Genomic DNA, 26,380 nt, shown 5'->3' on the forward strand with positions numbered 1-26,380 from the left:
GCGGCTCCAGCTCCGACAGCGACTCCAGCAGCGACGATGGGGTCGGGGACCCCCCCAAATTGCCCCCCCCCAACCCCTGGGTGCCCCCCCCCCCCAACTCCTGGGTGCCCCCCCTGACCCCTGAGTGCCACCCCCACACCCCAATTACCCCCCCCAAACCCCAATTGCCCCCCTCAAACCCCTGGGTGCCCCCCCTCTCTACCCCAGCCCCCCCCCCCCAAACCCCCAGGTGCCCCCCCTGGACCCCAATTCCCCCCCCCCCAATCCCTAGATACCCCCTCTCTACCCCAGCCCCCCCTCCCCGGCAATTGCCCCCCCCAAACCCCTAAAACCACCCCCCCAACCCCAATTGCCCCCCCCCAAACCCCCTAGATGTCCCCCCACCCCAACTACCCCCCCCCAAACCCCCTAGATGCCCCCCCCCACCCCAATTGCCCCCCTCAAACCCCTGGGTGCCCCCCCCCCAAACCCCCAGGTGCCCCCCCCCAACCCCTGACTCCCCCCCCCGCACCCCAATTACCCCCCCAAACCCCAATTGCCCCCCTCAAACCCCTGGGTGCCCCCCCCTCTACCCCAGCCCCTCCCATTTCTGACCCCCCCCCCCCATTTCTAACCCCCCCTCCCCATTTTTCCCCCCCCCCCCCAGGGCCGTGCCCCCCCCCCTGGAGCGGGATTTTTACCGGACTCTGGCTCTGCTCAAGAGCCGCGACCCCCCGAATTTATCGCCCCGAAACCACCTTCTACAACCAGCATGGTACGGGGGGGGGCCCCCCAAAACCGAGGGGGGGGGGGGCTGAAACTGTGGGGGGGTCCCCCAAAATCAAGGAGGGGGGGCCCAAACTGCCCCCCCCCCCCCGCACCAGTCACCCTTGTCCCCCTAAACCCCTCTCTTTGCACTCCTTGGTTTCTCTGTCCCCCCAAAATCGAAGGGGGGGGGGTGTCCCTAAAATCAGGGGGGCCCCAAAAACAGCCCCCCTTGCGCCCCACCAGCCTCCCAAACCCCCCCTGCCCCCCCATCCCTTTTTATTCCCCCCCCAAGCTCCTTTTTCCAGGCCCCCAACCCCTCTTTGCCCCCCAAAACTCCCCCCTATACCCCCCAGACCCCCCAAATTACGAGGGGGGGTCCCCCAAAACCGCCCCCCCCAGCCTCCCAACCCCCCAATCCCTCTTTATTTCCCCCCCCACTCCCCTAAACTCCCTTTTCCAGGCCCCTAACCCCTCTTTGCCCCCCCAAAACTTCCCCCTATACCCCCCAGACCCCCCCAAATTTTGAGGGGGGGTCCCCAAAACTTCTCTGCCCCCCCAGATTCCTCATCAGGGAGCGAAGAGGAGGAGAAGAAAGAAAAGAAAGAGAAAAAGCAGCCGCTGTTCCTCAAGGATTATGAGAGGAAGGTGGTGCTGGAGAAGGAAGGGTGAGAAAGGGGGGGGTCATTTTGGGGGTGCAGGGGGTTATTTTGGGGGGTTCTGGGCTGATGGGGGGTTCCAAAAAGGATTTGACCCCCCCCTTTTCTTTTCCCCCACAGCAAATATGTGGATGAGGAAGATGAGGAGGACGAAGAGACTGCGGCCAAGCGGAAAAAGGTGGGGGGCCCCCCTAAAATTGGGGCCCCCAAACCCCTCAGAGCCCCCCCAAACCCCTCAATGCCCCCCCAAGACCACTCATTGCCCCCCCAAACCCCCTCTGTGACCCCCCTGTTCCCCCCCAAACTCCTCACAGCCCCCCCAAGTTCCTTAGTGCCCCCCTCAGAGCCCCCCCAAACCCCTCTGTGACCCCTCTGTTCCCCCCAAACTCCTCAGAACCCCCCAAATCCTCATTACCCCCCCTCATTGCCCCCCCAAACCCCACGTTGCCCCCCTAACCTGCCTCAGTGCCCCCCCAAACCCCCCTCAGTGCCCCCCCAAACCCCCTCAGAGCCCCCCCCAAACCCCCTCATTGCCCCCCCAAACCACCTCATTGCCCCCCCAAACCCCCTCAGAGCCCCCCCCCAAACCCCCTCATTGCCCCCCCAAAACCGCCTCAGTGCCCCCCAAACCCCTCTGTGCCCCCCAAACCCCCTCAGAGCCCCCTCCAAACCCCCTCAGTGCCCCCCCAAACCCCCTCAGAGCCCCCCCAAACCCCTCAGTGCCCCCCCAAACTGCCTCATTGCCCCCCCAAACCCCTCAGTGCCCCCCCCAAACCCCTCATTGCCCCCCCCAAACCCCCTCAGAGCCCCCCCAAACCCCTCAGAGCCCCCCCAAACCTCAGTGCCCCCCTTTCCCCCCCCAGCTCGCCGCCTCCCGCAGCTACATCGAAGAGCAGAAGGAGCTGAAGGAGAGGTTAGAGTCGGGGGGGGCTGTGGCTTTTTTTTGGGGGGGCTGTGACATTTTGGGGGGCAGGGGGAGTTAATCCTGTGCCCTCCTCATTTTCTGGCAGCTTCCGAGCCTTCGTTGCGGACAGTGAGGAGGAGGAGGAGGAGGAGGGGGGGGGCTCAGCCCTGCTGCGCCCCCGGCAGCCGCACGGCGGAGGAGAAGGTTTGGGGGGGTCCCCGGGGGGATTTGGGGGGGTCCCGGGGGGGGGATTTGGGGTCCTGGGGGGAATTTCAGGGGGATTTGGGGTGTGGAGGGGAGTTTAGGGGCGTCCTGGGGGTGTAATTGGGGTCCTGGAGGGGGGATTTGGGGTGTGGAGGGAATTTGGGGGGGTCCTGGGGGGGATATTTGGGGTCCTGGGGGAGTTTGGGGGGGCTCGGGGGGGGGATTTAGGGTGCAGGGGGAGTTTGGAGGGGGCCTGGGGGGGGGATTTGGGGTCCTAGGGGAGGTTTTGGGGCATGGAGAGAATTTGAGGGGGTCCTGGGGGGATATTTGGGGGGGGTTCTGGGGGGATATTTGGGGTTTGGGGGGGTCCTTGGGGGGGGGGACTTGGGGTCCTGGGGGGAATTTCAGGGGGATTTGGGGTGTGGAGGGAATTTGGGGGGTCCTGGGGGGCGAGATTTGGGGTCCTGGGGGAGTTTGGGGGGGCTCAGGGTGGGGATTTAGGGTGCAGGGGGAGTTTGGGGGGGGGCCTGGTGGGGATTTGGGGTGAGGAGGGAGTTTGGGGGGGCCCTGGGGGGGGATTTGGGGTGAGGAGGGAGTTTTGGGGGGGCCCTGGGGGGGGGGATTTGGGGTCCTAGGGGAGGTTTTGGGGCATGGAGAGAATTTGGGGGGGGATATTTGGGGGGGTCCTGGGGGGATATTTGGGGTTTGGGGGGGTCCTGGGAGGGATTTGGGGTCCTGGGGGGGAAATTTGGGGTCCTGGGGGGGGGGTTTGGGGTTTGGGGGTGACCCTGTGCCCCCCCCCCCCCAGGAGAAAGAGGAGGAGGATTACGTGCAGTGGCTGAAGGGCCAGGGGGGCCCGGCCCCCCCCGAGCCGCTGCAGGACTTGGTGAGGGGCCCCAAAAACCCCCCCCCGCACCCCAAAAACCCCTCAGACCCCCCCCCTGCACCCCAAAAACCCCTCAGACCCCCCACTGCACCCCAAAAACCCTTATAGACCCCAAACAAGCCCCCCCCCCCCGCTGAGGCTGAGAGCAACTCATGACAGGGGTGAGGGTAGGAGGAGCCCCCCCCAGACCCTGCCTGCACCCCCAAAATGCCCCCCCTGCACCCCCAAACCCCTCCTGTGTCCCCCAAATGCCCCCCCCGCAGCCCCAACCCCCCTCTTTGCCCCCCCAAATGCCTCCCTGCACCCCAAAACCCCCCATTTGCCCCCCCAAATGCCTCCCTGCACCCCAAACCCCCCCTTTGCCCCCCTAAATGCCTCCCTGCACCCCCAAACCCCCTCTGTGCCCCCCAAGTGCTCCCCAACACTCCCCCCCGCACCCTCAAACCCTCCCTGTGCCCCCCAAATGCCACCTGACGGCCCTCGCTGCACCCCAAAACTCCCCCTGTGCCCTCCCAAATGCCTTCCTGCACCCCCAAATCCCCTCCCAGCCCCCCAATTTCCCCCCCAACAGCCCCCCTGCACCCCCAAACCCCCTCTGTGCCCCCCAAGTGCTCCCCAACACTCCCCCCCGCACCCTCAAACCCTCCCTGCGCCCCCCCAAATGCCCCTGACGGCCCTCGCTGCACCCCAAAACTCCCCCTGTGCCCCCCCAAATGCCTCCCTGCACCCCCAAATCCCCTCTGTGCCCCCCAAGTGCTCCCCAACAGTCCCCCCTGCACCCCCCAAGCCCCCCTGTGACCCCTAAATACCCCCCTTTGCCCCCCTAAATGCCTCCCTGAACCCCCAAACCCCCTCTGTGCCCCCCAAGTGCTCCCCAACACTCCCCCCCTGCACCCTCAAACCCTCCCTGTGCCCCCCAAATGCCCCTGACGGCCCTCGCTGCACCCCAAAACTCCCCATATGCCCTCCCAAATGCCTTCCTGCACCCCCAAATCCCCTCCCAGCCCCCCAATTTCCCCCCCAACAGCCCCCCAACAGCCCCCCTGCACCCCCAAACCCCTTCTGTGCACCCTAAGTGCTCCCCAACAGCCCCCCCTGCACCCCCCAAGCCCCCCTGTGACCCCTAAATACCCCCCTTTGCCCCCCTAAATGCCTCCCTGAACCCCAAAACCCCCTCCCAGACCCCCAATTTCCCCCCCAACAGCCCCCCCGCACCCTCAAACCCTCCCTGTGCCCCCCCAAATGCCCCTGACGGCCCTCGCTGCACCCCAAAACTCCCCCTGTGCCCCCCCAAATGCCTCCCTGCACCCCCAAATCCCCTCCCAGCCCCCCAATTTCCCCCCCAACAGCCCCCCTGCACCCCCAAACCCCCTCTGTGCCCCCCAAGTGCTCCCCAACACTCCCCCCCTGCACCCTCAAACCCTCCCTGTGCCCCCCAAATGCCCCTGACGGCCCTCGCTGCACCCCAAAACTCCCCCTGTGCCCTCCCAAATGCCTCCCTGCACCCCCAAATCCCCTCTCAGACCCCCCAAATGCCCCCCCTGCACCCTCAAAACCCCCCCGGCACCCCCTTTTTTCCCCGCCCCAGGCTCCGCTGCGGCAGTTCTGGTCGGACCCGGGGCTGGATCCCGGGGAGCGATTCCTCCGCGATTACATCCTCGACCACGGATACCGCGACGGCTCCGACCGCGACGAGGAGGGCGACGAGGGGTACGGACCCCCCCCCCGCACCCCCAAATCCCCACCCCGCACCCCCAAATTCCCCGGCCCCCCACCTCCCGCACCCCAAAATCCACCCTGGAAACTCTCCAGGGATCCCTATGACCCTAAACTCTTCCCCTTTTCACCCAGGACCCCCCCTAGATCCCTCTTCACCCCCTATTTCCTCCTCCAGACTCCCCCATTTCCCCTCGCGGACCCCCCAAATCCCTCCTTCCCCCCTATTTCCCCCCCTATTTCCCCCCAAACCCCCTCATTTCCCCCCAGGACCCCCCCAGATCCCTCCTTCACCCCCTATTTCCCCCCTATTTCCTCCCAGGACCCCCCAAATCCCTCCTTCCCCCCCTATTTCCCCCTCTAATTCCCCCCAAACCCCTTCTTTTCCCCCCAGGACCCCCCCAAATCCCTCCTTCACCCCCTATTTCCCTCCCAGGACCCCCCCATTTCCCCCCAGGACCCCCCCAAATCCCTCCGTCACCCCCTATTTCCCCCCTATTTCCACCTAGGACCCCCCCAAATGCCTCCTTCACCCCCTATTTCCCTCCCAGGACCCCCCCATTTCCCCCCAGGACCCCCCCAAATCCCTCCTTCACCCCCTATTTCCCCCCCCATTTCCCCTCAAACCCCCCCTATTTCCCCCCAGGACCCCCCAAATCCCTCCTTCCCCCCCTATTTCCCCCCCTAATTCCCCCCCAACCCCCTCATTTCCCCCAGGACCCCCCCAAATCCCTCCTTCCCCCCCTATTTCCCCTCCTATTTCCCCCCAAACCCCCTCATTTCCCCCCAGGACCCCCCCAAATCCCTTCTTCACCCCATAATTCCCCCTCTATTGCCCCCAACCCCTTCATTTCCCCCCAGGACCCCCCCAAATCCCCCCTTCGCCCCCTATTTCCCCCCAGGACCCCCCCCAAATCCCTCCTTCCCCCCCTATTTCCCCCCACATTTCCCCTCCTTCCCCCCCTATTTCCCCCCCTATTTCCCCCCAAAACCCCTCATTTCCCCCCAAGACCCCCCCAAATCCCTCCTTCCCCCCCTATTTCCCCCCAAACCCCCTCATTTTCCCCCAGGACCCCCCCAAATCCCTCCTTCCCCCCCTATTTCCCCTCCTATTTCCCCCCAAACCCCCTCATTTCCCCCCAGGACCCCCCCAAATCCCTCCTTCACCCCCTATTTCCCCCCCTAATTCCCCCCCAACCCCCTCATTTCCCCCCAGGACCCCCCCAAATCCCTCCTTCACCCCCTATTTCCCCCCAGGACCCCCCCAAATCCCTCTTTCACCCCCTATCTCCCCCCTATTTCCACCTAGGACCCCCCCAAATCCCTCCTTCACCCCCTATTTCCCTCCTAGGACCACCCCATTCCCCCCAGGACCCCCCCAAATCCCTCCTTCCCCCCCTATTTCCCCCCCCATTTCCCCCCAAACCCCCTCATTTCCCCCCCAGGACCCCCCAAATCCCTCCTTCCCCCCCTATTTCCCCCCCTATTTCCCCCCAAACCCCCTCATTCCCCCCCCAGGACCCCCCCAAATCCCTCCTTCACCCCCTATTTCCCCCCAGGACCCCCCAAATCCCTCTTTCACCCCCTATTTCCCCCCTATTTCCACCTAGGACCCCCCCAAATCCCTCCTTCACCCCCTATTTCCCTCCCAGGACCCCCCCATTTCCCCCAGGACCCCCCAAAATCCCTCCTTCCCCCCTATTTCCCCCCTCATTTCCCCCCAGGACCCCCCCAAATCCCCCCCTCACCCCCTCATTTCCCCCCCAGGACCCCCCCAAATCCCCCCCTCACCCCCTCTTTCCCCCCCCCAGGGCCCCCCCCGACTCCTCCGACGAGGGGGAGCTTTTCCTGGCCCGGCAGGAGGATTTCGAGCGACGTTTCAACTTCCGCTTCGAGGAGCCGGGAGCCGAGCAGGTTTTTTTTATTGGGGGGGGGGGGTGTTGAGTGGATTTTGGGGTTCGGGGGGGGTATTTAGGGGATTTGGGGGGGCCCCCCCCCCCCTCACCTGGCGAGGCTCTGAAGGGGTTTTTGGGGGGCAGGTGCAGACGTTCCCGCGCAGGATCCCCACCTCGGTGCGCCGGCGCGACGAGCGCCGCAAGGAGAGACGCGAGCGGCTCAAGGAGAAGAAGAAGAAGGTGAGGGGGGCGTCCGTCTGTCTGTCCGACCCCCCCCCCCCCCCCCCAATCCGTCTGTCTGTCCGTCCCCTCCCTCCATCCATCCGTCCATCTATCCATCCCCCAACCTCCATCCACCCCCCAACAACGCGGCATCGGTCCGTCTGTCCCTCTCCGGTGTCCCCCTGTCCGTCTGTCTGTCCTCCCCTGGTGCCGCTGTGTCCGTCTGTCCTCCTCCAGCGTCCCCGTGTCCGTCTGTCCTCCCCCAGTGCTGCTGCGTCCGTCTGTCTGTCCCCACCAAGGGCCGCCGTGTCCGTCTGTCCCCCTCCAACATCCTCGTGTCCGTCTGTCCATCCTCCCCCAGTGTCCCCACGTCCGTCTGTCCTCGTCCAATGTCCTCACGTCCATCTGTCCGTCCCCCCCAAGTGCTGCCGTGTCCGTCTGTCCCCCTCCAACGCCCCCGTGTCCGTCTGTCCTTCCCCAACGCTGCTGCGTCCGTCTGTCTGTCCCTTCCAAGTGCCACCATGTCCGTCCGTCCCCCTCCAACACCCCTGTGTCCGTCTGTCTGTTCCCCTCCGATGTCTCCATGTCCATCTGTCCTCCCCCAAGGCTGCTGTGTCCGTCTGTCCTCTTCCAACGCCCCCATGTCCGTCTGTCCTCCCCCAACACCCCCGTGTCCGTCTGTCTGTTCCCCTCCAATGCCCCCATGTCCGTCTGTCCTTCCCCAACGCTGCTGCGTCCGTCTGTCTGTCCCCGCCAAGTGCCACCATGTCCGTCTGTCCCCCTCCAACACCCCCGTGTCCGTCTGTCTGTTCCCCTCCAATGTCTCCGTGTCCGTCTGTCCTCCCTCAAGGCTGCTGTGTCTGTCTGTCCCCCTCCAACGCCCCCGTGTCCGTCTGTCCTCCCCCAATACTGCTGTGTCTGTCTGTCTGTCCCCTCCAAGTGCCACCATGTCCGTCTGTCCCCCTCCAACACCCCCATGTCCGTCTGTCTGTTCCCCTCTGATGTCTCCGTGTCCGTCTGTCCCCCTCCAATGCCCCCATGTCCGTCTGTCCTCCCCCAATGCTGCTGTGTCCGTCTGTCTGTCCCCACCAAGGGCCGCCGTGTCCGTCTGTCCCCCTCCAACACCCCCGTGTCCGTCTGTCTGTTCCCCTCCAATGTCTCCGTGTCCATCTGTCCTCCCTCAAGGCTGCTGTGTCCGTCTGTCCCCTCCAACGCCCCCATGTCCGTCTGTCCTCCCCCAATGCTGCTGCATCCGTCTGTCTGTCCCCCCCAAGTGCCGCCATGTCCGTCTGTCCCCCTCCAACACCCCCATGTCCGTCTGTCCATCCCCCCCAAGTCCTGCCGCGTCTGTCTGTCCCCCTCCAACCTCCCTATGTCCGTCTGTCCATCTACCCCTCCAACCTCCCCGTGTCCGTCTGTCCCCGACCCCATCTGCGCTCCCCCCGCGTCCGTCTGTCTGTCCCTAATCCCTCATCTTTCTCCCCCACCCCGTCCGTCCGTCCCCCCCTGATCTCTCTGCCCCCTTAATCCCTCCGTCCGTCCGTCTGTCCCCCGTGTCCGTGGGTCTGTCCTGATGGGGGGGGGGGGTCGGTGCTGCTTTCAGGCGCGGCTGCGGGCGCACGAGGAGCTCAAGCAGCTCAAGAACCTGCGGCGAGCGGCTCTGGCCGAGCGGCTGCGGCTCCTCCGCGAGGCCTCGGGCGACGCCGACCTCCCCCTGCCCCCCGACCTGCTGCGCGGAGACTTCGACCCGGCCCGGCACGACCGCGCCATGGCGGTGGGACCCCCCAGAGAACCCCCCGGACACCCCCAAAATACCCCGAAACGCCCCAAAACCACCCTGAAACGCCCCAAAACCCCCCTGAAATGCTCCAAAACCACCCTGAAATACCCCAAAATCCCCTGAAATGCCCCAAAACCATCCTAAAATGCCCCAAAACGCCCCAAACCCTCCCTAAAATACCCCAAAAACCCCCTGAAATACCCCAAAACGCCCCTAGACCACCCCGAAATGCCCCCAAACCACCCCGAAGTGCCCCTAAACCACCCTAAAATGCCCCAAAATGCCCCAAACCCTCCCTAAAATACTCCAAACCCCCCCTGAAATACCCCAAAACCCCCCGAAATGCCCCAAAACCACCCTAAAATGCCCCAAAACCCCCCTGAAATACCCCGAAATGCCCCAAAACCACCCTAAATTGCCCCAAAACCCCCCGAAATGCCCCAAAACCACCCTAAAATGCCCCAAAACGCCCCAAACCCTCCCTAAAATACCCCAAAACCCCCCTGAAATACCCCAAAACGCCCCTAGACCACCCTGAAATGCCCCAAAACCACCCTAAAATGCCCCAAAACCACCCTAAAATGCCCCAAAATGCCCCCAAACCCACCCTAAAATACCCCAAAACAACTTAAAACCACCGTAAAATGCCCCAAAACTACCCTAAAATACACCAAAATGCCCCATAACTGCCCTATAATACCCCAAAATGACCCCAAAACCACTCTATAATACCCTTAAATGCCCCCAAACTACCCTGAAATACCACAAAATGCCCCAAAACTACCTTAAAATACACTAAAATGCTCCCAAACTGCCCTATAATACCCCAAAAAGCCCCAAAACCCCCCCAAAATACCCCAAAACCCCCCTGAAATGCCCCAAAACCCCCCTGAAATGCCCCAAAACCCCCCTGAAATGCCCCAAAACCACCCTGAAATGCCCAAAACCCACCCTGAAATACCCCAAAACGCCCCAAAACCACCCTAAAATGCCCCAAAATACCCCAAAACGCCCCAAAACCACCCTGAAATGCCCCAAAATGCCCCTAAACCACCCCGAAATGCCCCTAAACCACCCTAAAATGCCCCAAAACGCCCCAAACCCTCCCTAAAATACCCCAAAACCCCCCTGAAATACCCCAAAACGCCCCAAAACCCCCCGAAATGCCCCAAAACCACCCTAAAATGCCCCAAAAGCCCCCTGAAATACCCCAAAATGCCCCAAAACCCCCTGAAATGCCCCAAAACCACCCTAAAATGCCCCCAAATGCCCCCAAACCCACCCTAAAATACCCCAAAACCTAAAACCACCATAAAATACCCCAAAACTACCTTAAAATGCCCCAAAACTACCCTAAAACAACCCAAAATGACCCCAAACCCACCCTAAAATGCCCCAAAACAACCTAAAACCACTCTAAAATACCCCAAAACTACCCTAAAATACACCAAAATGCCCCAAAACTACCCTAAAACACCCCAAAATGCCCCAAAATGACCCCAAAGCCACCCTAAACCACCCCAAAACTACCCTAAAATACACTGAAATGCCCCAAACCCACCCTAAAATACCATAAAACACCCCAAAACCACCATAAAACACCCCAAAACCACCATAAAATACCCCAAAGCTACCCTAAGATACCCCAAAACTACCCCAAAACTACCCTATAACACTCTTAAATGCCCCAAAATACCCCCAAACCACCCTACAATGCCCGCAAATGAACCCAAAACCACCCTAAAATGCTTCAAAACACCCTCGAATACCCCAAAACACACCAGAAGTACCCTAAAATACCCCAAAACAACCTAAAACCACCCTAAAATACCCCAAAACGCCCCAAAATGACCCCAAAACTACCCTATAATACCCTTAAATGCCCCTAAACTACCCTAAAATACCACAAAATGCCCCAAAACTACGCTAAATTACCCCCGAACACCCCAAAACCACCCTACAAAACCCCAAAATGACCCCAAAGTGCCCTAAAACACACCAAAATAACCCCAAAACACCCTGAAACACCCCAAAAATCACAGGCAACACCCTGAAACACCCCAAAATCCCCCCAAAATCCCCCGCAATCCCCCTGAAACACCCCAAAACCATCCTAAAATTCCCTAAAACACCCCAAATCCACCCCAAAACACCCTTAAAACACCCCGAAACACCCCAAAATGTCCCCTGAACACCCCAAAATCACCCACAACACCCCAAAACACCCTGAAACACCCCAAAATCCCCTGCAATCCCCCTGAAACACCCCAAAACCATCCTAAAATACCCTAAAACACCCCAACTCCACCACAAAATGCCCTTAAAATACCCCGAAACACCACAAAATGTCCCCTGGACACCCCAAAATCGCCTGCAACCCCCCAAAACACCCTGAAACACCCCAAAATGTCCCCTGAACACCCCAAAATCACCTGCAACACCCCAAAACACCCTGAAACACCCCCAAATCCCCCCAAAATCACCCTCAATCCCCCTGAAACACCCCAAAAACATCCCAAAATACCCTCAAACGTCCTAAATCCACCACAAAACACCCTTAAAACACCCCGAAACACCCCAAAATGTCCCCTGAACACCCCAAAATCACCCGCAACACCCCAAAACACCCTGAAACACCCCAAAAATCACCCGCAATCCCCTTGAAACACCCCAAAACCATCCTAAAATACTCTCAAACATCCCAACTCCACCACAAAACACCCTTAAAACACCCCGAAACACCTCAAAATGTCCCCTGAACACCCCAAAATCACCCGCGACCCCCCAAAACACCCTGAAACACCCCAAAATCCCCCCAAAATCACCCTCAATCCCCCTGAAACACCCAAAAATCCCCCCAAAATCACTCTCCATCCCCTGAAACACCCCAAAACCATCCTAAAATTCCCTCAAACATCCCAAATCCACCACAAAACACCCTTAAAACACCCCGAAACACCCCAAAATGTCCCCTGAACACCCCAAAATCACCCGCAACACCCCAAAACACCCTGAAACACCCCAAATCCCCCCAAAAATCACCCGCAATCCCCTTGAAACACCCCAAAACCATCCTAAAATACCCTAAAACACCCCAACTCCACCCCAAAACGCCCTTAAAATACCCCGAAACACCCCAAAATGTCCCCTGAACACCCCAAAATCGCCCACGACCCCCCAAAACACCCTGAAACACCCCAAAATGCTGCAAAATACCCCCAAACCCCCCCCCCTGCCCCCCAAAACCTCCTGCCCCCCCCCCCCGGCTGAGCCCGGGAGCAACTCATGACGGGGATGAGGGTGGGAGAAGCCCCCCAAAACCCCTCAAATTCACCCCAAAACCCCTCAAATCCCCCCCGACCCCCCCAATTTGCCCCCCTGACCCCCCCCATTTCCATTTCCCCCCCCCCAGGAATGCTTTGGCGAGGAATATTATGGGCTGGAGGAGGCGGAGAAACCGCAGTTCGAGGAGGAGGAGGAGGAAGAGGAGGAGGGTGAGGGGACCCCCCCAATTTGTCACTGTCCCCCCTTTTTTGTGGCCCCCCCCCCCCATTGTCACCGTGTCCCCCCCCAAAGACAATTGGAACTGGGACTCGTGGCCAGGACGGGCCGAGGACTCTGGGGGGGCCCAGGAGGAGCCACACTGCGAGGACCCCGATTTTGTGGTGAGTTTGGGGGGGGGGGACACCCACAAATTCCACAAACCCCCCCCGGGACCCCAAAATCCACCCCTGACCCCCAATTCCCTCCTGCCCCCCCCCCCAGGCTGAGACTGGGAGCAACTCATCACATTGATGAGCTATGGAAGGAGCCCCCCAACCCCATCGTGACCCCCCCAAAACCCCTTTTGTCCCCCCAGAAATACCTCTAGGACCCCCCCGAATCCCTGTAGCCCCCCCCGAACCCCCAAATTCACAGCCCCCCCCCAATTCCCTCCTACCCCCCCCCCAGGCTGAGACAGGGAGCAACTCATGACAGGGATGAGAGTGGAAGGAGCCCCCCAACTCCCCTTTTGTCCCCCCAAAAATACCTCTAGGACCCCCCCAAATCCCTGTAGCCCCCCCCGAACCCCAAAATTCACAGCCCCCTCCCCAATTCCCTCCTACCCCCCCCCAGGCTGAGACTGGGAGCAACTCATGACAGGGATGAGGGTGGGAGGAACCCCCCCCAGAGACCCCAAAACCCCTTCCTGACCCCCCAAACCCCTTCCTGACCCCCCAAATCCCCTCCTGACCCCCCCAATTTTCAGATGGACGCTGACTACGAGGAGGGGGCCCCCCCAAAACGCCGCCCCCCCCCAGCCCTGGGCAAGCGGCGCCGCAAATCACGATTCCGGGAGGCCCTGGAGAGGGAGAAACCGCAGTTCGACCCCGGTGAGAGGGGGGGGGGACACCCCAAAAATCTGAGACACCCCTCAGGGCCCCCCCAAACTCCTGTGCCCCCCCCCCCCATCTCCACCTCAGGCTGCCCCAAACCCATTGGGACCCCTAAATTCTCTGTGCCCCCCCCCAAACTCCTCAGGGTCCCCCCAAACCCCTCTGTGCCCCCCCCTAAACCTATTGGGACCCCCCAAAACTGTCCCCCCCACCTCCAAACCCCTTGGGACCCCCTGACCCCTCTGTGCCCCCCCCCCAAACCCCTTTGGGACCCCCAAAACTCTCTGTGCCCCCCCTTAAACCCTTTAGGGCCCCCCAAATTCCTCAGGGTCCCCCCAAACCCCTTTGTGCCCCCCCCTTAAATCCTTTAGGGCCCCCCAAACTTCTCAGGGTCCCCCCAAACCCCTTTGTGCCCCCCCCTTAAACCCTTTAGGGGCCCCCAAACCCCTCTGTCCCCCCACCTCAACCTATTGGGACCCCCAAAACTGTCCCCCCCACCTCCAAACCCCTTGGGACTCCCAAAACTCTCTGTGCCCCCCCCACCAAACCCTTTTGGGACCCCCAAAACTCTCTGTGCCCCCCCTTAAACCCTTTAGGGCTCCCCAAACCCACTGGGACCCCCCCCAAACTCCTCAGGGTGCCCCCAAACCCCTCTGTGCCCCCCCCTTAAACCCTTTAGGGTCCCCCAAACTCCTCAGGGTCCCCCCAAACCCCTTTGTGCCCCCCCCTTAAATCCTTTAGGGCCCCCCAAACTTCTCAGGGTCCCCCCAAACCCCTTTGTGCCCCCCCCTTAAACCCTTTAGGGTCCCCCCAAACCCCTTTGTGCCCCCCCCTTAAACCCTTTAGGGTCCCCCCAAACCCCTTTGTGCCCCCCCCTTAAACCCTTTAGGGTCCCCCAAACCCCTCTGTGTCTCCCCCTTAAACCGTTTAGGGCCCCCCAAACTCCTCAGGGTCCCCCCAAACCCACAGGGACCCCCCCCAAACTCCTCAGGGTGCCCCCAAACCCCTCTGTGCCCCCCCTTAAACCCTTTAGGGTCCCCCAAACCCCTCTGTGTCTCCCCCTTAAACCCTTTAGGGCCCCCCAAACTCCTCAGGGTCCCGCCAAACCCCTCTGTGCCCCCCCCTTAAATCCTTTAGAGCCCCCCAAACTCCTCAGGGTCCCCCCCACACCCCTTGGGGCTCCCCCCTAAAGCCCCCCCCCCCCATTTTTTCCAGCCGCGGGCCCCTTCGAGCGCTACGTGGACGAGTTTTACAGCCTGGACTACGAGGATCTCATCGGGGACCTGCCCTGTCGCTTCAAATATCGCAGCGTCGTCCCCTGCGACTTCGGCCTCACCACCGAGGAGGTGGGGGGCACCCCCAAAACCTCCAGGACCCCCCCAAATCACACTCCCCACCCCCCCCCCAGGCTGAGACCGGGAGCAACTCATCACAGGAATGAGAGTGCAAGGAGCCTCCTAAACTCATCCTGCCCCCCCCAACACCTCCAGGACCCCCCCAAACACCTCCAGGACCCCCCCAAATCCCTCTAGCCCCCCTCAAACCTCCAAGGACCACCCCAAAATGCCTTGTGTCCCCCCCCAATCTCTCCTGGGCCCCCCCAGGCTGAGACCGGGAGCAACTCATCACAGGAATGAGAGTGGAAGGAGCCCCTTAAACTCATCCTGCCCCCCCCAAATCCCTCTAGCCCCCCTCAAACCTTCAAGGACCCCCCCAAAATGCCTTGTGTCCCCCCCCAATATCACTCCTGCACCCCCAGGCTGAGACTGAGGGCAACTCATCACAGGAATGAAGATGAAAGGAGCTCCTTAAACTCATCCTGCCCCCCCCAACACCTCCAGGACCCCCCCCAAATCCCTCTAGCCCCCCTCAAACCTCCAAGGACCCCCCCAAAATGGCTTGTGTCCCCCCCCCCAATCTCTCCTGGGCCCCCCCAGGCTGAGACCGGGAGCAACTCATCACAGGAATGAGAGTGGAAGGAGCCCCCCAAACTCATCCTGCCCCCCCCAGACACCTCTAGGACCCCCCCAAATCCCTCTAGCCCCCCCCAAACCTCCAAGGACCCCCCCAAAATGCCTTGTGTCCCCCCCCAATCTCTCCTGGGCCCCCCCCAGGCTGAGACCGGGAGCAACTCATCACAGGAATGAGGGTGGAAGGAGCCCCCCAAACTCATCCTGCCCCCCCCAGACACCTCTAGGACCCCCCCAAATCCCTCTAGCCCCCCCCAAACCTCCAAGGACCCCCCCAAAATGCCTTGTGTCCCCCCCCAGTCTCTCCTGGCCCCCCCCCAGGCTGAGACCGGGAGCAACTCATCACAGGAATGAGGGTGGAAGGAGCCCCTTAAACTCATCCTGCCCCCCCCAAACACCTCCAGGACCCCCCCAAAAACCTCTTCCCCCCTCCAAAGTCTCGGGGACCCCCCCCCAAATTTATTTCCCCCCCCCCCCCCTCCAGATCCTGGCAGCAGACGACAAGGAGCTGAATCGCTGGTGCTCGCTGCGCAAAACCTGCATGTACCGGTGAGGGGGGGGCCCCAACTTCAAACTGGGGGGTCCTGTGCCCCCCCCCATGAGGTTTTTGGGGTGCTCAGCCCCCCCCCCTCTCAGATCAGAGCAGGAGGAGCGGCAGGACCAGGCCAACTACAGCCGGCGGGCGCGTGATGGGAGGAAGAAGCTGCTCATCCTCAAATCCCTGGCCGAGGGGTGAGATTTTTGGGGGGCACGGGGGGGGTCTCGGGGGGCTCCAGGGGTTTTAGGGGGGATTGAGTGGTATTTGAGGGGGCTACGGTGGGTTTAGGGGGGGTCTAGGGGCTGTCTGGGGGGGCTACTGGGGTTTTTGAGGGTGTCGGGGGGGGGTTACAGGGTGTTTTGGGGGGACCTGGGGGGGCTACGGTCTGTCTAGGGGCGGCTACTGTGGGTTTTTGGGGGTGTCTGGAGGGGCTACAGGGGGTTTGGGGGGGGCTATGGTCTGTCTGGGGGGGCTACTGGGGTTTTTGGGGGTGTCTGGGGGGGCTACAGGGGGTTTTGGGGGTGTCTGGGGGGGCTACTGTGGGGTTTTAGGGGTGTCTGGAGGGGCTACAGGGGTTTTGGGGGGCCTACAATCTGGGGGGGGGCTACTGTGGGGTTTTTTGGGGTGTCTAGAGGGGCTACAGGGGTTTTTGGGGGTGCCTGTGGGGGGCTACCCTCTGTCTCGGGGGGCTACTGTTGGATTTGGGGGTGTCTGGGGGGGCTACAGGGGTTTTTGGGGGTGCCTGGGGGGGCTACTGTGGGGTTTTGGGGGTGTCTGGAGGGGCTCCAGGGGTTTTGGGGGGGCTACAATCTTGGGGGGGGGGCTACTGTGGGGTTTTTTGGGGTGTCTAGGGGGGCTACAGGGGGTTTGGGGGGGGCTACGGTCTGTCTGGGGTGGCTTTTTGGGGGTGTCTGGGGGGGGTATGATTCGTTTGGGGGGGGGGTCAGGAGGGGCTCCAGGGGGGTTTGGGGGGGGCTGCAGAGGATTTGGGGGTGTCGGGGGGGGCTAAGATCCATTTGGGGGGGTCAGGAGGAACCCCAAGGGGCTTTTTGGGGGGGCTCCAGAGGATTTGGGGGTGTCTGAGGGGGTTAAAAGGAGCTGCAGTGAGTTTTGGGGGGGTCCATCTGGGGGAGCGTTTCTGGGGGGGGGGGGGGACACCCCAAATTACTGTACCCCCTTTTTCTCTCCCCCCCCCCCCCCCCCCAGCCCCGAGCCGCCCCCCCCAGCTCCCTCCAAGCAGAAAGTGGGGAAGAAAACCCGAGACAAACGGAAACGGCTGGAAAAAGGGGGGGCCGGGGAGCCCCCCCCCACCCCGAAACCTCCGACCCCCCCGAAAAAAGCCTCGGCCCCCCCTCTCCGACCCCCCAGAGTGCGGCTGGGGGGGCGGGAGTTCGCGGGGGGGCGCCTGGCGGCCTTCGGCCTCAACCCCCGGCGCCTGCGCTTCCGCCAGCTCCGCCGCAAGAAAGGGGGGGCCCCAGGGAACCCCAAAAAAAAAGGGGGGACCCCCCCTTCTTAAAACACGGGAGACGCGGGCTGGTTGCGAAGAGGGGGCTCCTTTATTTTGGGGGGGGGGCAATAAATCTTCACACAACCCCCCCACCATGATCCTGAGTGGGTTTTTTGGGGTGCAGGAGTGTTTTGGGGGGGCCCAGGGGGGGTCTTGAGTCTTGAGGTGGTTTTGGGGTGGGGGGAGGGATCATAGAGTGAGTTTGGGGGGGTCCTAAATCACTTTGGGGGTTTGTGGGGTTCCTGAATCAATTTTTTCGGGGGGGGGGGGGGGTGGTCCTGAAACACTTTTGGGGTTCGGGGGGGGTCCTAGATCACTTTAGAGGTGCTGGGGGGGGGTCACAGAGTGGGTTTAGGGGGGTCCTGAATCACTTTTGGGGTGCAGGGAGGGTCTTAGAGTGGGTTTGGGGGGGTCCTGAATCACTTTTGGGGTGCTGGGGGGTCTTAGAGTGGGTTTAGGGGGTCCTGAATCACTTTTGGGGTGCGGGGGGGGTCCTGAATCACTTTTGGGGTGCAGGGAGGGTCACAGAGTGGGTTTAGGGGGGTCCTGAATCACTTTTGGGGTGCTGGGGGGGTCACAGGGTGGGTTTAGGGGGGTCCTGAATCACTTTTGGGGTGCAGGGGGACCTGGAGTGGGTTTAGGAGGTGTCTGAATCACTTTTGGGGTGCTGGGGGGTCTTAGAGTGGGTTTGTGGGGGTCCTGAATCACTTTTAGGGTGCAGGGGGGGTCACAGAGTGGGTTGGGGGGGTCCTGAATCACTTTTGGGGTGCAGGGGGGGTCCTGAATCACTTTTAGGGTGCAGGGAGGGGTCACAGAGTGGGTTTTGGGGGGGTCCTGGATCACTTTTGGGGTGCAGGGGTGGTCACAGAGTGGGTTGGGGGGGGTCCTAGATCACTTTTGGGGTGTGGGGGGGGGTCACAGAGTGGGTTTGCGGGGTCCTGAATGATTTTTGGGGTGCAGGGGGGTCATGGAATGGGTTCAGGGGGGTTCTGAATCACTTTTGGGGTGCTGGGGGGGGTATTAGAGTGGGTTTTGGGGGGGTCCTGAATGACTTTTGGGGTGCAGGGGGGGTCACAGAGTGGGGTTGGGGAGGTCCTGAGGTGGTTTTGGGGTTTGGGGGGCTCCTGAATGACTTTTGGGGTGCAGGGGGGGGTCACAGAGTGGGTTTGGGGGTGTCCTGAGTCACTTTTGGGGTGCGGGGGTGGGGGGGGGGTCACAGGAAGACGAAGTCGTCTCCCGCGGGGGTTTTGGGGCGCTTGCCGGCACGAGGCGGGTTTGGGGGGGTCGGGGGGGGCTCCGGCGCGAACCCCTCGACCAGCGTGAAGAGGGGGTACCGGGGGGCCAGAACCTGGGGGGGGGGGGGAAAGAGAGGGGTTAAAAATGAGGGGGGGGGCACCCCAAAACTGACCTCCCCCCCCCTCCAGCATCAGGGACTCAGGAGGGGGAGATGTGGGGGGGTCCTGGGTTAATTGGGGGGGGGCTCAGGGGGGATTTGGGGGGTCCTGGGTTAATTGGGGGGGGCTCAGGGGGGATTTGGGGGGGTCCTGGGTTAATTGGGGGGGGGCTCAGGGGGGATTTGGGGGGGTCCTGGGTTAATTGGGGGGGGCTCAGGGGGGATTTGGGGGGGTCCTGAGTTAATTGGGGGGGGCTAAGGGGGGATTTGGGGGGTCCTGGGTTAATTGGGGGGGGCTAAGGGGGGATTTGGGGGGGTCCTGGGTTAATTGGGGGGGGCTCAGCGGGGGATTTGGGGGGTCCTGGGTTAATTGGGGGGGGCTCAAGGGGGATTTGGGGGGGCCCTGGGTTAATTGGGGGGGGCTCAAGGGGGATTTGGGGGTTCTAGGGGGATTTGAGGGGGATTTTAGGGTTCAGAGGAATTTTGGGGGGGGGTCCCTGGGGGGATTTAGGGGGTTCCCATGGGTTTGAGGGGGAATTTGGGGGGGCCCAGGGAGGATTTGGGGGTTCGGGGGGGTGAGAGGGGATTTTGGGGGGGGCCTGGGGGGGGGATTTGGGGCTCCAGGGGGGTCAGAGGAGATTTTGGGGGTTCAGGGGAGGGATTTGGGGGTTCGGGAGGGGTGAGAGGGGATTTAGGGGGGCCCTGGGGGGGAGGATTTGGGGGGGTTGCGGGGATCAGAGGGGATTTTGGGGGTTCGGGGTAGGGATTTGGGGGCTCAGGGGTGGGGTTTGGGGGGGTCAGAGGAGATTTTTGGGGGGTCAGGGGAGATTCTGGGGGTTCAGGGGAGGGATTTGGGGGTTTGGGGGGGGATTTAGGGGTTCAGGGGAGGGACTTGGGGGGCTCACGGGGGTGAGGGGACGCCAAGCGCCTCTGGGTTGGTGCCGCTGGTGGCGTAGGAGCAGGGGGGGATTTTGGGGGGTCGTGGGGGGTTTGGGGGGTCAGAGGAGATTTTCGGGGGGGCAGAGGGGTTTTGGGGGTTCAGGGGAGGGATTTGGGGGTTCAGGGGAGGGATTTAGGGGTTCAGGGGAGGGATCTGGGGGGCTCACGGGGGTGAGGTGGACGCCAAGCGCCTCTGGTTTGGCACCACCAGCAGCGTAGGAGCAGGGGGGGATTTGGGGGGTCGTGGGGGATTTTGGGGGTTCAGGGGAGGGATTTGGTGGTTCGGAGGGGGATTTAGGGGTTCAGGGGAGGGATCTGGGGGGCTCATAGGGGTGAGGTGGACACCAAGCGCCTCTGGTTTGGCACCACCAGCAGCATAGAAGCAGGGGGGGACATTGGGGAGTCGTGGGGGGTTTGGGGGTTCAGAGGAGATTTGGGGGGGTCAGATGAGATTCTAGGGGTTCAGGGGAGGGCTTTGGGGGTTCGGGGGGGGATTTAGGGGTTCAGAGGAGGGATTCGGGGGGGCTCATGGGGGTGAGGGGGACGCCAAGTGCCTCTGGGTTGGCACCACCAGCAGCGTAGGAGCAGGGGGGGATTTTGGGGGGTCGTGGGGGGTTTTGGGGGGTCAGAGGAGATTTTGGGGGGCAGAGGGGTTTTGGGGGTTCAGGGGAGGGATTTGGGGGTTCAGGGGGGGATTTGGGGGTTCAGGGGATGGATCTGGGGGGCTCATGGGGGTGAGGTGGACGCCAAGCGCCTCTGGGTTGGTGCCGCTGGTGGCGTAGGAGCAGGGGGGGATGTTGGGGGGTCGTGGGGGGTTTGGGGGGGTCAGAGGAGATTTTTTGGGGGGCAGAGGGGTTTTGGGGGTTCAGGGGAGGGATTTGGGGGTTCGGGGTGGGGTTTAGGGGTTCAGGGGAGGGATTCGGGGGGCTCACGGGGGTGAGGTGGACGCCAAGCGCCTCTGGGTTGGTGCCGCTGGTGGCGTAGGAGCAGGGGGGGATGTTGGGGGGTCGTGGGGGGTTTGGAGGGGTCAGAGGAGATTTTTTGGGGGGCAGAGGGGTTTTGGGGGTTCAGGGGAGGGATTTGGGGGTTCGGGGTGGGGTTTAGGGGTTCAGGGGAGGGATTCGGGGGGCTCACGGGGGTGAGGGGACGCCAAGTGCCTCTGGGTTGGTGCTGCTGGTGGCGTACGAGCAGGGGGGGATTTTGGGGGGGTGTGGGGGGTTTGGGGGGTTCGGGGCGGGGTTTTGGGGTTCGGGGGGGGTTTTGGGGTGCTCACGCGGTGCAGGCGGTCGCAGAGGGCGTCGAGGGCGGCGCTGCCGGCGATGTAGAAGCCGAGGGTGCAGCTCGGGTCCATCCGCGAGAAGGGCAGGCGGTGCGGCCAGCGGCAGTGGAACGACTTTTGGGGGGGGGGGCACGATTTTTGGGGTTCAGGGGGGACCGCGGGGGTCGGGGGGGTCAGGGGGTTTGGGGTTCAGGGGGTGCCATGGGGTTTGGGGAGGGTTAGGGGGTTTCAGGGGTTCAGAGGGGTTTGTGGGGGTCAGAGGGTGTGGGGGGGTCACAGAGGTTTGGGGGGGGTTTAGAGGGTTATGGGGGGGACTCAGGGGATTTGGGGGGCTCAGGGGGTTTGGGGGGGTCAGAAATGTTTGAATGGGAGGGATCAGGGGGTTTTGGGGGTCAGAGGGGTTTGAATGAGGGGGGCTCGGGGGGTTTGGGGGGTCAGAGAGGTGTGAATGGGGGGGGCTCAGGGGGTTTGGGGGGTCAGAGGGTTTGGGGGGGTCAGAGGGGTTTGAATGGGGGGGGTCAGGGGGTTTGAGGGGTCAGAGGGGTTTGGGGGGGTCAGAGAGATTTGGGGGGGGTTGGAGGGGGGTCAGGGTGTCTCAGGGGGGCTCAGGCGTTTTTGGGGGGTTCGAGGGGGGTTCAGGGGGGTTTGAGGGGGTGTCAGGGGGGTTTAAGGGGTTCGGGGGGGGGCTCAGGGTTTTTGGGGTGCCCACCTGGAGGGGGAAGCCCTGGCGGGAGGTGTCGACGCTCGGCTGGCACAGGTGGGGGTCCAGGTAGAGCAGGGAATCGTCTGGGGGGGGGGGACACACAGAGAAATATTGGGGGACCCCTCCCATCCCTCCCCATCAATAGGGACCCCTCCTCATAGCCACGACCCCCCCAAATCACCAGGGACCCCCCCCAAACCACCAAGGACGCCTCCAAACCATCAGGGACCCCCCCCAAGGCCATGGGGGGGGGGCAAAGGTGGAATTGGGGTGGCAAAGAGGGGTTTGGGGGGGCAAAGAAGGGGAATTGGGGGGCAAAGAGGGGATTGGGGGGGCAAAGAGGGGGGATTGGGGGGGCAAAGAGGGGGGATTGGGGGGCAAAGAGGGGGATTGGGGGGCAAAGAGGGGAATTGGGGGGGCAAAGAGGGGGAATTGGGGGGCAAAGAGGGGGATTGGGGGGGCAAAGAGGGGAATTGGGGGGCAAAGAGGGGGATTGGGGGGGCAAAGAGGGGGAATTGGGGGGCAAAGAGGGGGATTGGGGGGCAGGGGAGGGTTTTGGGGGGCAGGAGGGGGGGTTTTGGGGTCCCCCGGGTACCTTGGAAGCCGAGGAAGTAGAGCGCGTGCCGGGGTCGCCCCCCGATGACGCCCACACAGGCCTCCAGCTTCAGCAGCTCCTGCAGCCACAGGGGCCCCGGTGTCACCCAGAGACCCCCCCCCGGCACCCCAATATCCCCCCAGCACCCCAATACCTCCCCTCCCGGCACCCCAATACCCCCCCAGCACCCCAACACCGCCCCCCCCCCCCCCAGCACCCAGAGCCGCTCGGCATCACCTGGAGCCCCTCGGTACAACCGGGAGCCCCAAGAGCTGAGTGGCTAGAGGGGGTTTGGGGGGGCTACGCTCTGTCTGGGGGGGCTACGGAGGATTTGGGGGTGTCTGGAGGGGACTACAGGGGGTTTTGGGGGTGTCTGCGGGGGCCTAAAGGGGGTTTTGAGGGGCTACTGTGTGTTTTTGGGGGGGCTGGAGGGGGCTATGGTCTGTCTGGGGGGGGCTAAGGAGGATTTGGGGGTGTCTGGGGGGGCTACAGGGGGTTTGGGGGGGGGCTACGGTCTGTCTGGGGGGGCTACAGAGGATTTGGGGGTGTCTGAGGGGGCTACAGTGGGTTTTTTGGGGACTATGGAGGATTTGGGGGTGTCTGGGGGGGCTACAGGGGGTTGGGGGGGGCTCCTCGTAGCACCAGGAGCTCCTCGGCCCAACCGGGACCCTCGGGGAGCACCGGGAGCCGCTCAGGCAGCACCGGGAGCCCCTCAGGGAGCATCGGGAGCCGCTCAGAGACTCCTTGGCCCAACCGGGAGCCACTCGGGGAGCACCAGGAGCTTTTCAGGCAGCACCGGGAGCCACTCGGAGGCCCCTTGGCCCAACCGGGAGCCCTTGGGGAGCACTGGGAGCCACTCGGGGAGCACCGGGAGCCCCTCAGGCAGCACCGGGAGCCCCTCAGGGAGCACCGGGAGCCCCTCAGGCAGCACCGGGAGCCGCTCGGAAGCTCCTTGGCCCAACCGGGAGCCCTCGGGGAGCACCGGGAGCCACTCGGGGAGCACCAGGAGCCTTTCAGGCAGCATCGGGAGCCACTCGCAGGCTCCTTGGCCCAACTGGGAGCTCTCGAGGAGCACCGGGAGCCACTCAGACAGCACCGGGAGCTTTTCAGGCAGCACCGGGAGCCGCTCAGGCAGCACCGGGAGTCACTCGGAGGCCTCTTGGCCCAACCGGGAGCCCTCGGGGAGCACTGGGAGCCACTCGGGGAGCACCGGGAGCCACTCAGGGAGCACCGGGAGCCTTTCAGGCAGCACCGGGAGCTGCTCACAGGCCCCTTGGCCCAACCGGGAGCCCTCGGGGAGCACCGGGAGCCACTCGGGGAGCACTGGGAGCCCTCGGGGAGCACCGGGAGCTGCTCAGGCAGCACTGGGAGCCCTCGGGGAGCACCGGGAGCCGCTCGGGGAGCACCGGGAGCCTTTCAGGGAGCACCGGGAGCCCCTCAGGCAGCACCGGGAGCCACTCGGGGAGCACCGGGAGCCCCTCAGGCAGCACCGGGAGCCCTCGGGGAGCACCGGGAGCCCCTCAGGCAGCACCGGGAGCCACTTGGAGGCCCCTTGGCCCAACCGGGAGCCCTAGGGGAGCACCGGGAGCCGCTCGGCAGCACCGGGAGCCCTTGGGGAGCACTGGGAGCCGCTTGGCAGCACCGGGAGCCTTTCAGGCAGCACCGGGAGCTGCTCACAGGCCCCTTGGCCCAACCGGGAGCCCTCGGGGAGCACCGGGAACCGTCGGGGAGCACTGGGAGCCCTCGGTTCCCACCTTGATGCCGTCCACGTAGACGGGATTGAGGCTCTCCCCGCCAAGCCGCACGGGCACCAGCACGAGGACGGCTCGGCGCGACTCCAGCTCGTTCCCGGCGTCGCCGCGCACCAGCCCGGCCACGTCCCCTTTATAAACTATCCAAAAAAATAAAAAAAAATCAGGATTTTGGGGGTGAAGGGGGGGGGGGGCTGCACCCCCAGATCCTGAACCCCCCCTAAACATGAACCCCAGCGCTTACCGGTGCCGTCCTGGGAGACGTAGACGGAGAGGCCGCGCGTCTCCGAGCACGATTCCACCGCCTTCCTGCGCCAAACGGGGATCAAAATCCAAGTGGGGGGGGGGTCCCGGCACCCCCAAAATGAGATTGAGGGGTTCCCACCCCCCAGGCCCCCCGCTCACCGCAGGATGTGGGCGACGAGCGAGGGGCCGTACCAGTCTCCGGGTTTCTTGCCGGCGCCGCGGCCCAGCTCCACCAGGCGATGGATGCCGAAGGGAGCGCCGGGGCGGTCGGCGAACCAGGCCAGGATGGCGCGGTGACGCCGCTCGGCGTCCTGGGGGGACACGCGGGGGGAAGCGGGGAGGCCCCACTCCGTCCTGGGGGGGCTCGGCGGCGGCGGAGGTGACGCCGGGGACGTCCCAGGGGGTCCCGGTGATGTTCCACGGGGTCCTGGTGATGTTCTGGAGGGTCCTGGTGATGTTCCAGGGGGTTCTGGTGACATCCCACGGGGTCCTGGTGACGTCCTGGAGGGTCCCAGTGATGTTCCAGGGGGTCCTGGTGATGTTCCAGGGGGTTCTGGTGACATCCCAGGGGGTTCTGGTGATGTTCCAGGGGGTCTCGGTGACGTTCCAGGGGGTCTCGGTGACATCCCAGGGGGTCCTGGTGATGTTCCACGGGGTCTCGGTGATGTTCCACGGGGTCTCGGTGATGTTCTGGAGGGTCCTGGTGACGTTCCAGGGGGTCCTGGTGACATCCCAGGGGGTCCCAGTGATGTTCCAGGGGGTCCTGGTGATGTTCTGGTGTGTTCTGGTGATGTTCCAAGGGGTCTCGGTGATGTTCTGGAGGGTCCTGGTGACATCGTGGAGTGTCCCGGTGACATCCCCGGGGGTCCTGGTGACATCCCAGGGGGTCCCGGTGATGTTCCAGGGGGCCCTGGTGACATTCTGGAGTGTCCTGGTGATGTTCCAGGGGGTCTCGGTGACATTCTAGAGGGTCCTGGTGATGTTCTGGAGTCTCCCGGTGACGTTCCAGGGGGTCCCGGTGATGTTCCAGGGGGTCCTGGTGACATCCCAGAAGGACCTGGTGACATCCCAGAGTGTCCTGGTGATGTTCCAGGGGATCCTGGTGATGTTCTGGAAGGTCCTGATGTTCCACGGGGTCCCAGTGACATTCCAGGAGGTCCTGGTGACATCTCAAGACATCCCGGTGATGTTCCAGGTGATCCTGGTGTCATCCTAGAGGCTCCTGGTGACGTCCTGAGCTGTCCAGGTGACATCCCAGGAGATCCTGGTGACTTTCTGGTGTGCCCTGGTGACGTTCCAGGTGATCCTGGTGACATCCCAGGGGGCCCTGGTGACATCCTGGTGTGTCCTGGAGATGTTCCAGGCGATCCTGGTGACATCCCAGGAGGTCTCGGTGACATCCCAGGTCCTGGTGACATCCCAGGGGGACCTGGTGACGTTCCAGAGTGTCCTGGTGATGTTCCAGGGGGTCCCAGTGACATCTCAAGATGTCCCGGTGACGTTTCAGGTGATCCTGGTGACATCCCAGAAGGTCCTGGTGACATCCTGAGGTGTCCTGGTGACGTTCCAGGTGATCCTGGTGACATCCAAGGGGGTCTTGGTGACATCTCAGGTCCTGGTGACATGCCAGGGGGTCTCGGTGACATCCCAGGTGATCCTGGTGACATGGTAGGGGGTCTCAGTGACATTCCAGGGGATCCTGGTGACATTCCAGGGGATCCTGGTGACATCCTGAGGCGTCCTGGAGATATTCCAGGAGATCCCGGTGACGTTCCAGGTGATCCCGTCTCCATCCTGGGGGGTCCTGGGGACGTTTTAGGGGGTCCTGGTGACATCCTGGTGTGTCCTGGTGACATCCCAAGGGATCCTGGTGACGTTCCAGTGGATCCCAGCTCCGTCCTGGTGGATCCTGGGGCCAAACTGGGGGTCCCGGGCCCGTCCTGGGGCTCCTTCGGCCGCCGCCACCCGGTCTCCGGCTCCACCAGCGCCTCCGGCCACATCCAGTCTGGAGATGGGGGGGGGGGGTAAAAAGGGGACTCAGGGGGGTTTTCGGGGTCCCCCCCAGGTTTTGGG

The 26,380-nt window shown here is 63.1% G+C and overlaps 2 protein-coding genes across 4 annotated transcripts in view; one reads left to right on the plus strand and one right to left on the minus strand.

Moving 5' to 3' along the window:
- KRI1 (KRI1 homolog) lies at positions 1-17,487 on the plus strand. The gene is given in 20 exon segments (XM_069883053.1): positions 1-41; positions 647-710; positions 712-754; positions 1,307-1,412; positions 1,524-1,581; positions 2,267-2,316; positions 2,414-2,489; positions 2,491-2,511; positions 3,320-3,397; positions 4,986-5,107; positions 6,925-7,027; positions 7,153-7,248; positions 8,834-9,004; positions 12,423-12,504; positions 12,587-12,675; positions 13,260-13,383; positions 14,602-14,732; positions 15,841-15,905; positions 15,993-16,088; positions 17,101-17,487. Coding segments are annotated over 20 exon segments (1,890 nt in total). The 5' UTR covers positions 1-36; the 3' UTR covers positions 17,411-17,487.
- Positions 17,432-26,380, minus strand: part of LOC138735146 (basic proline-rich protein-like) — a 12,719-nt gene continuing 3,770 nt past the window's right edge. Inside the window, exons 4-11 of one of the 3 annotated variants that reach the window (XM_069883052.1) lie at positions 25,737-26,312; positions 24,467-25,385; positions 24,306-24,370; positions 24,065-24,201; positions 22,311-22,389; positions 21,722-21,798; positions 21,007-21,126; positions 17,432-18,749 (exon numbers count right to left, since the gene is read on the minus strand). In XM_069883052.1, the coding sequence (XP_069739153.1) occupies positions 18,615-18,749; positions 21,007-21,126; positions 21,722-21,798; positions 22,311-22,389; positions 24,065-24,201; positions 24,306-24,370; positions 24,467-25,385; positions 25,737-26,312 (2,108 nt within the window). In that variant the 3' untranslated portion in view covers positions 17,432-18,614. Of the gene's footprint in view, positions 18,750-21,006; positions 21,127-21,721; positions 21,799-22,310; positions 22,390-24,064; positions 24,202-24,305; positions 24,371-24,466; positions 26,313-26,380 lie in introns of those variants that run through there. The other 2 variants (XM_069883051.1, XR_011339682.1) reach the window with 2 other exon arrangements.

The sequence above is a fragment of the Phaenicophaeus curvirostris genome, unplaced genomic scaffold (genome assembly GCF_032191515.1).
Source record: "Phaenicophaeus curvirostris isolate KB17595 unplaced genomic scaffold, BPBGC_Pcur_1.0 scaffold_492, whole genome shotgun sequence".
NCBI lineage: Eukaryota > Metazoa > Chordata > Aves > Cuculiformes > Cuculidae > Phaenicophaeus > Phaenicophaeus curvirostris.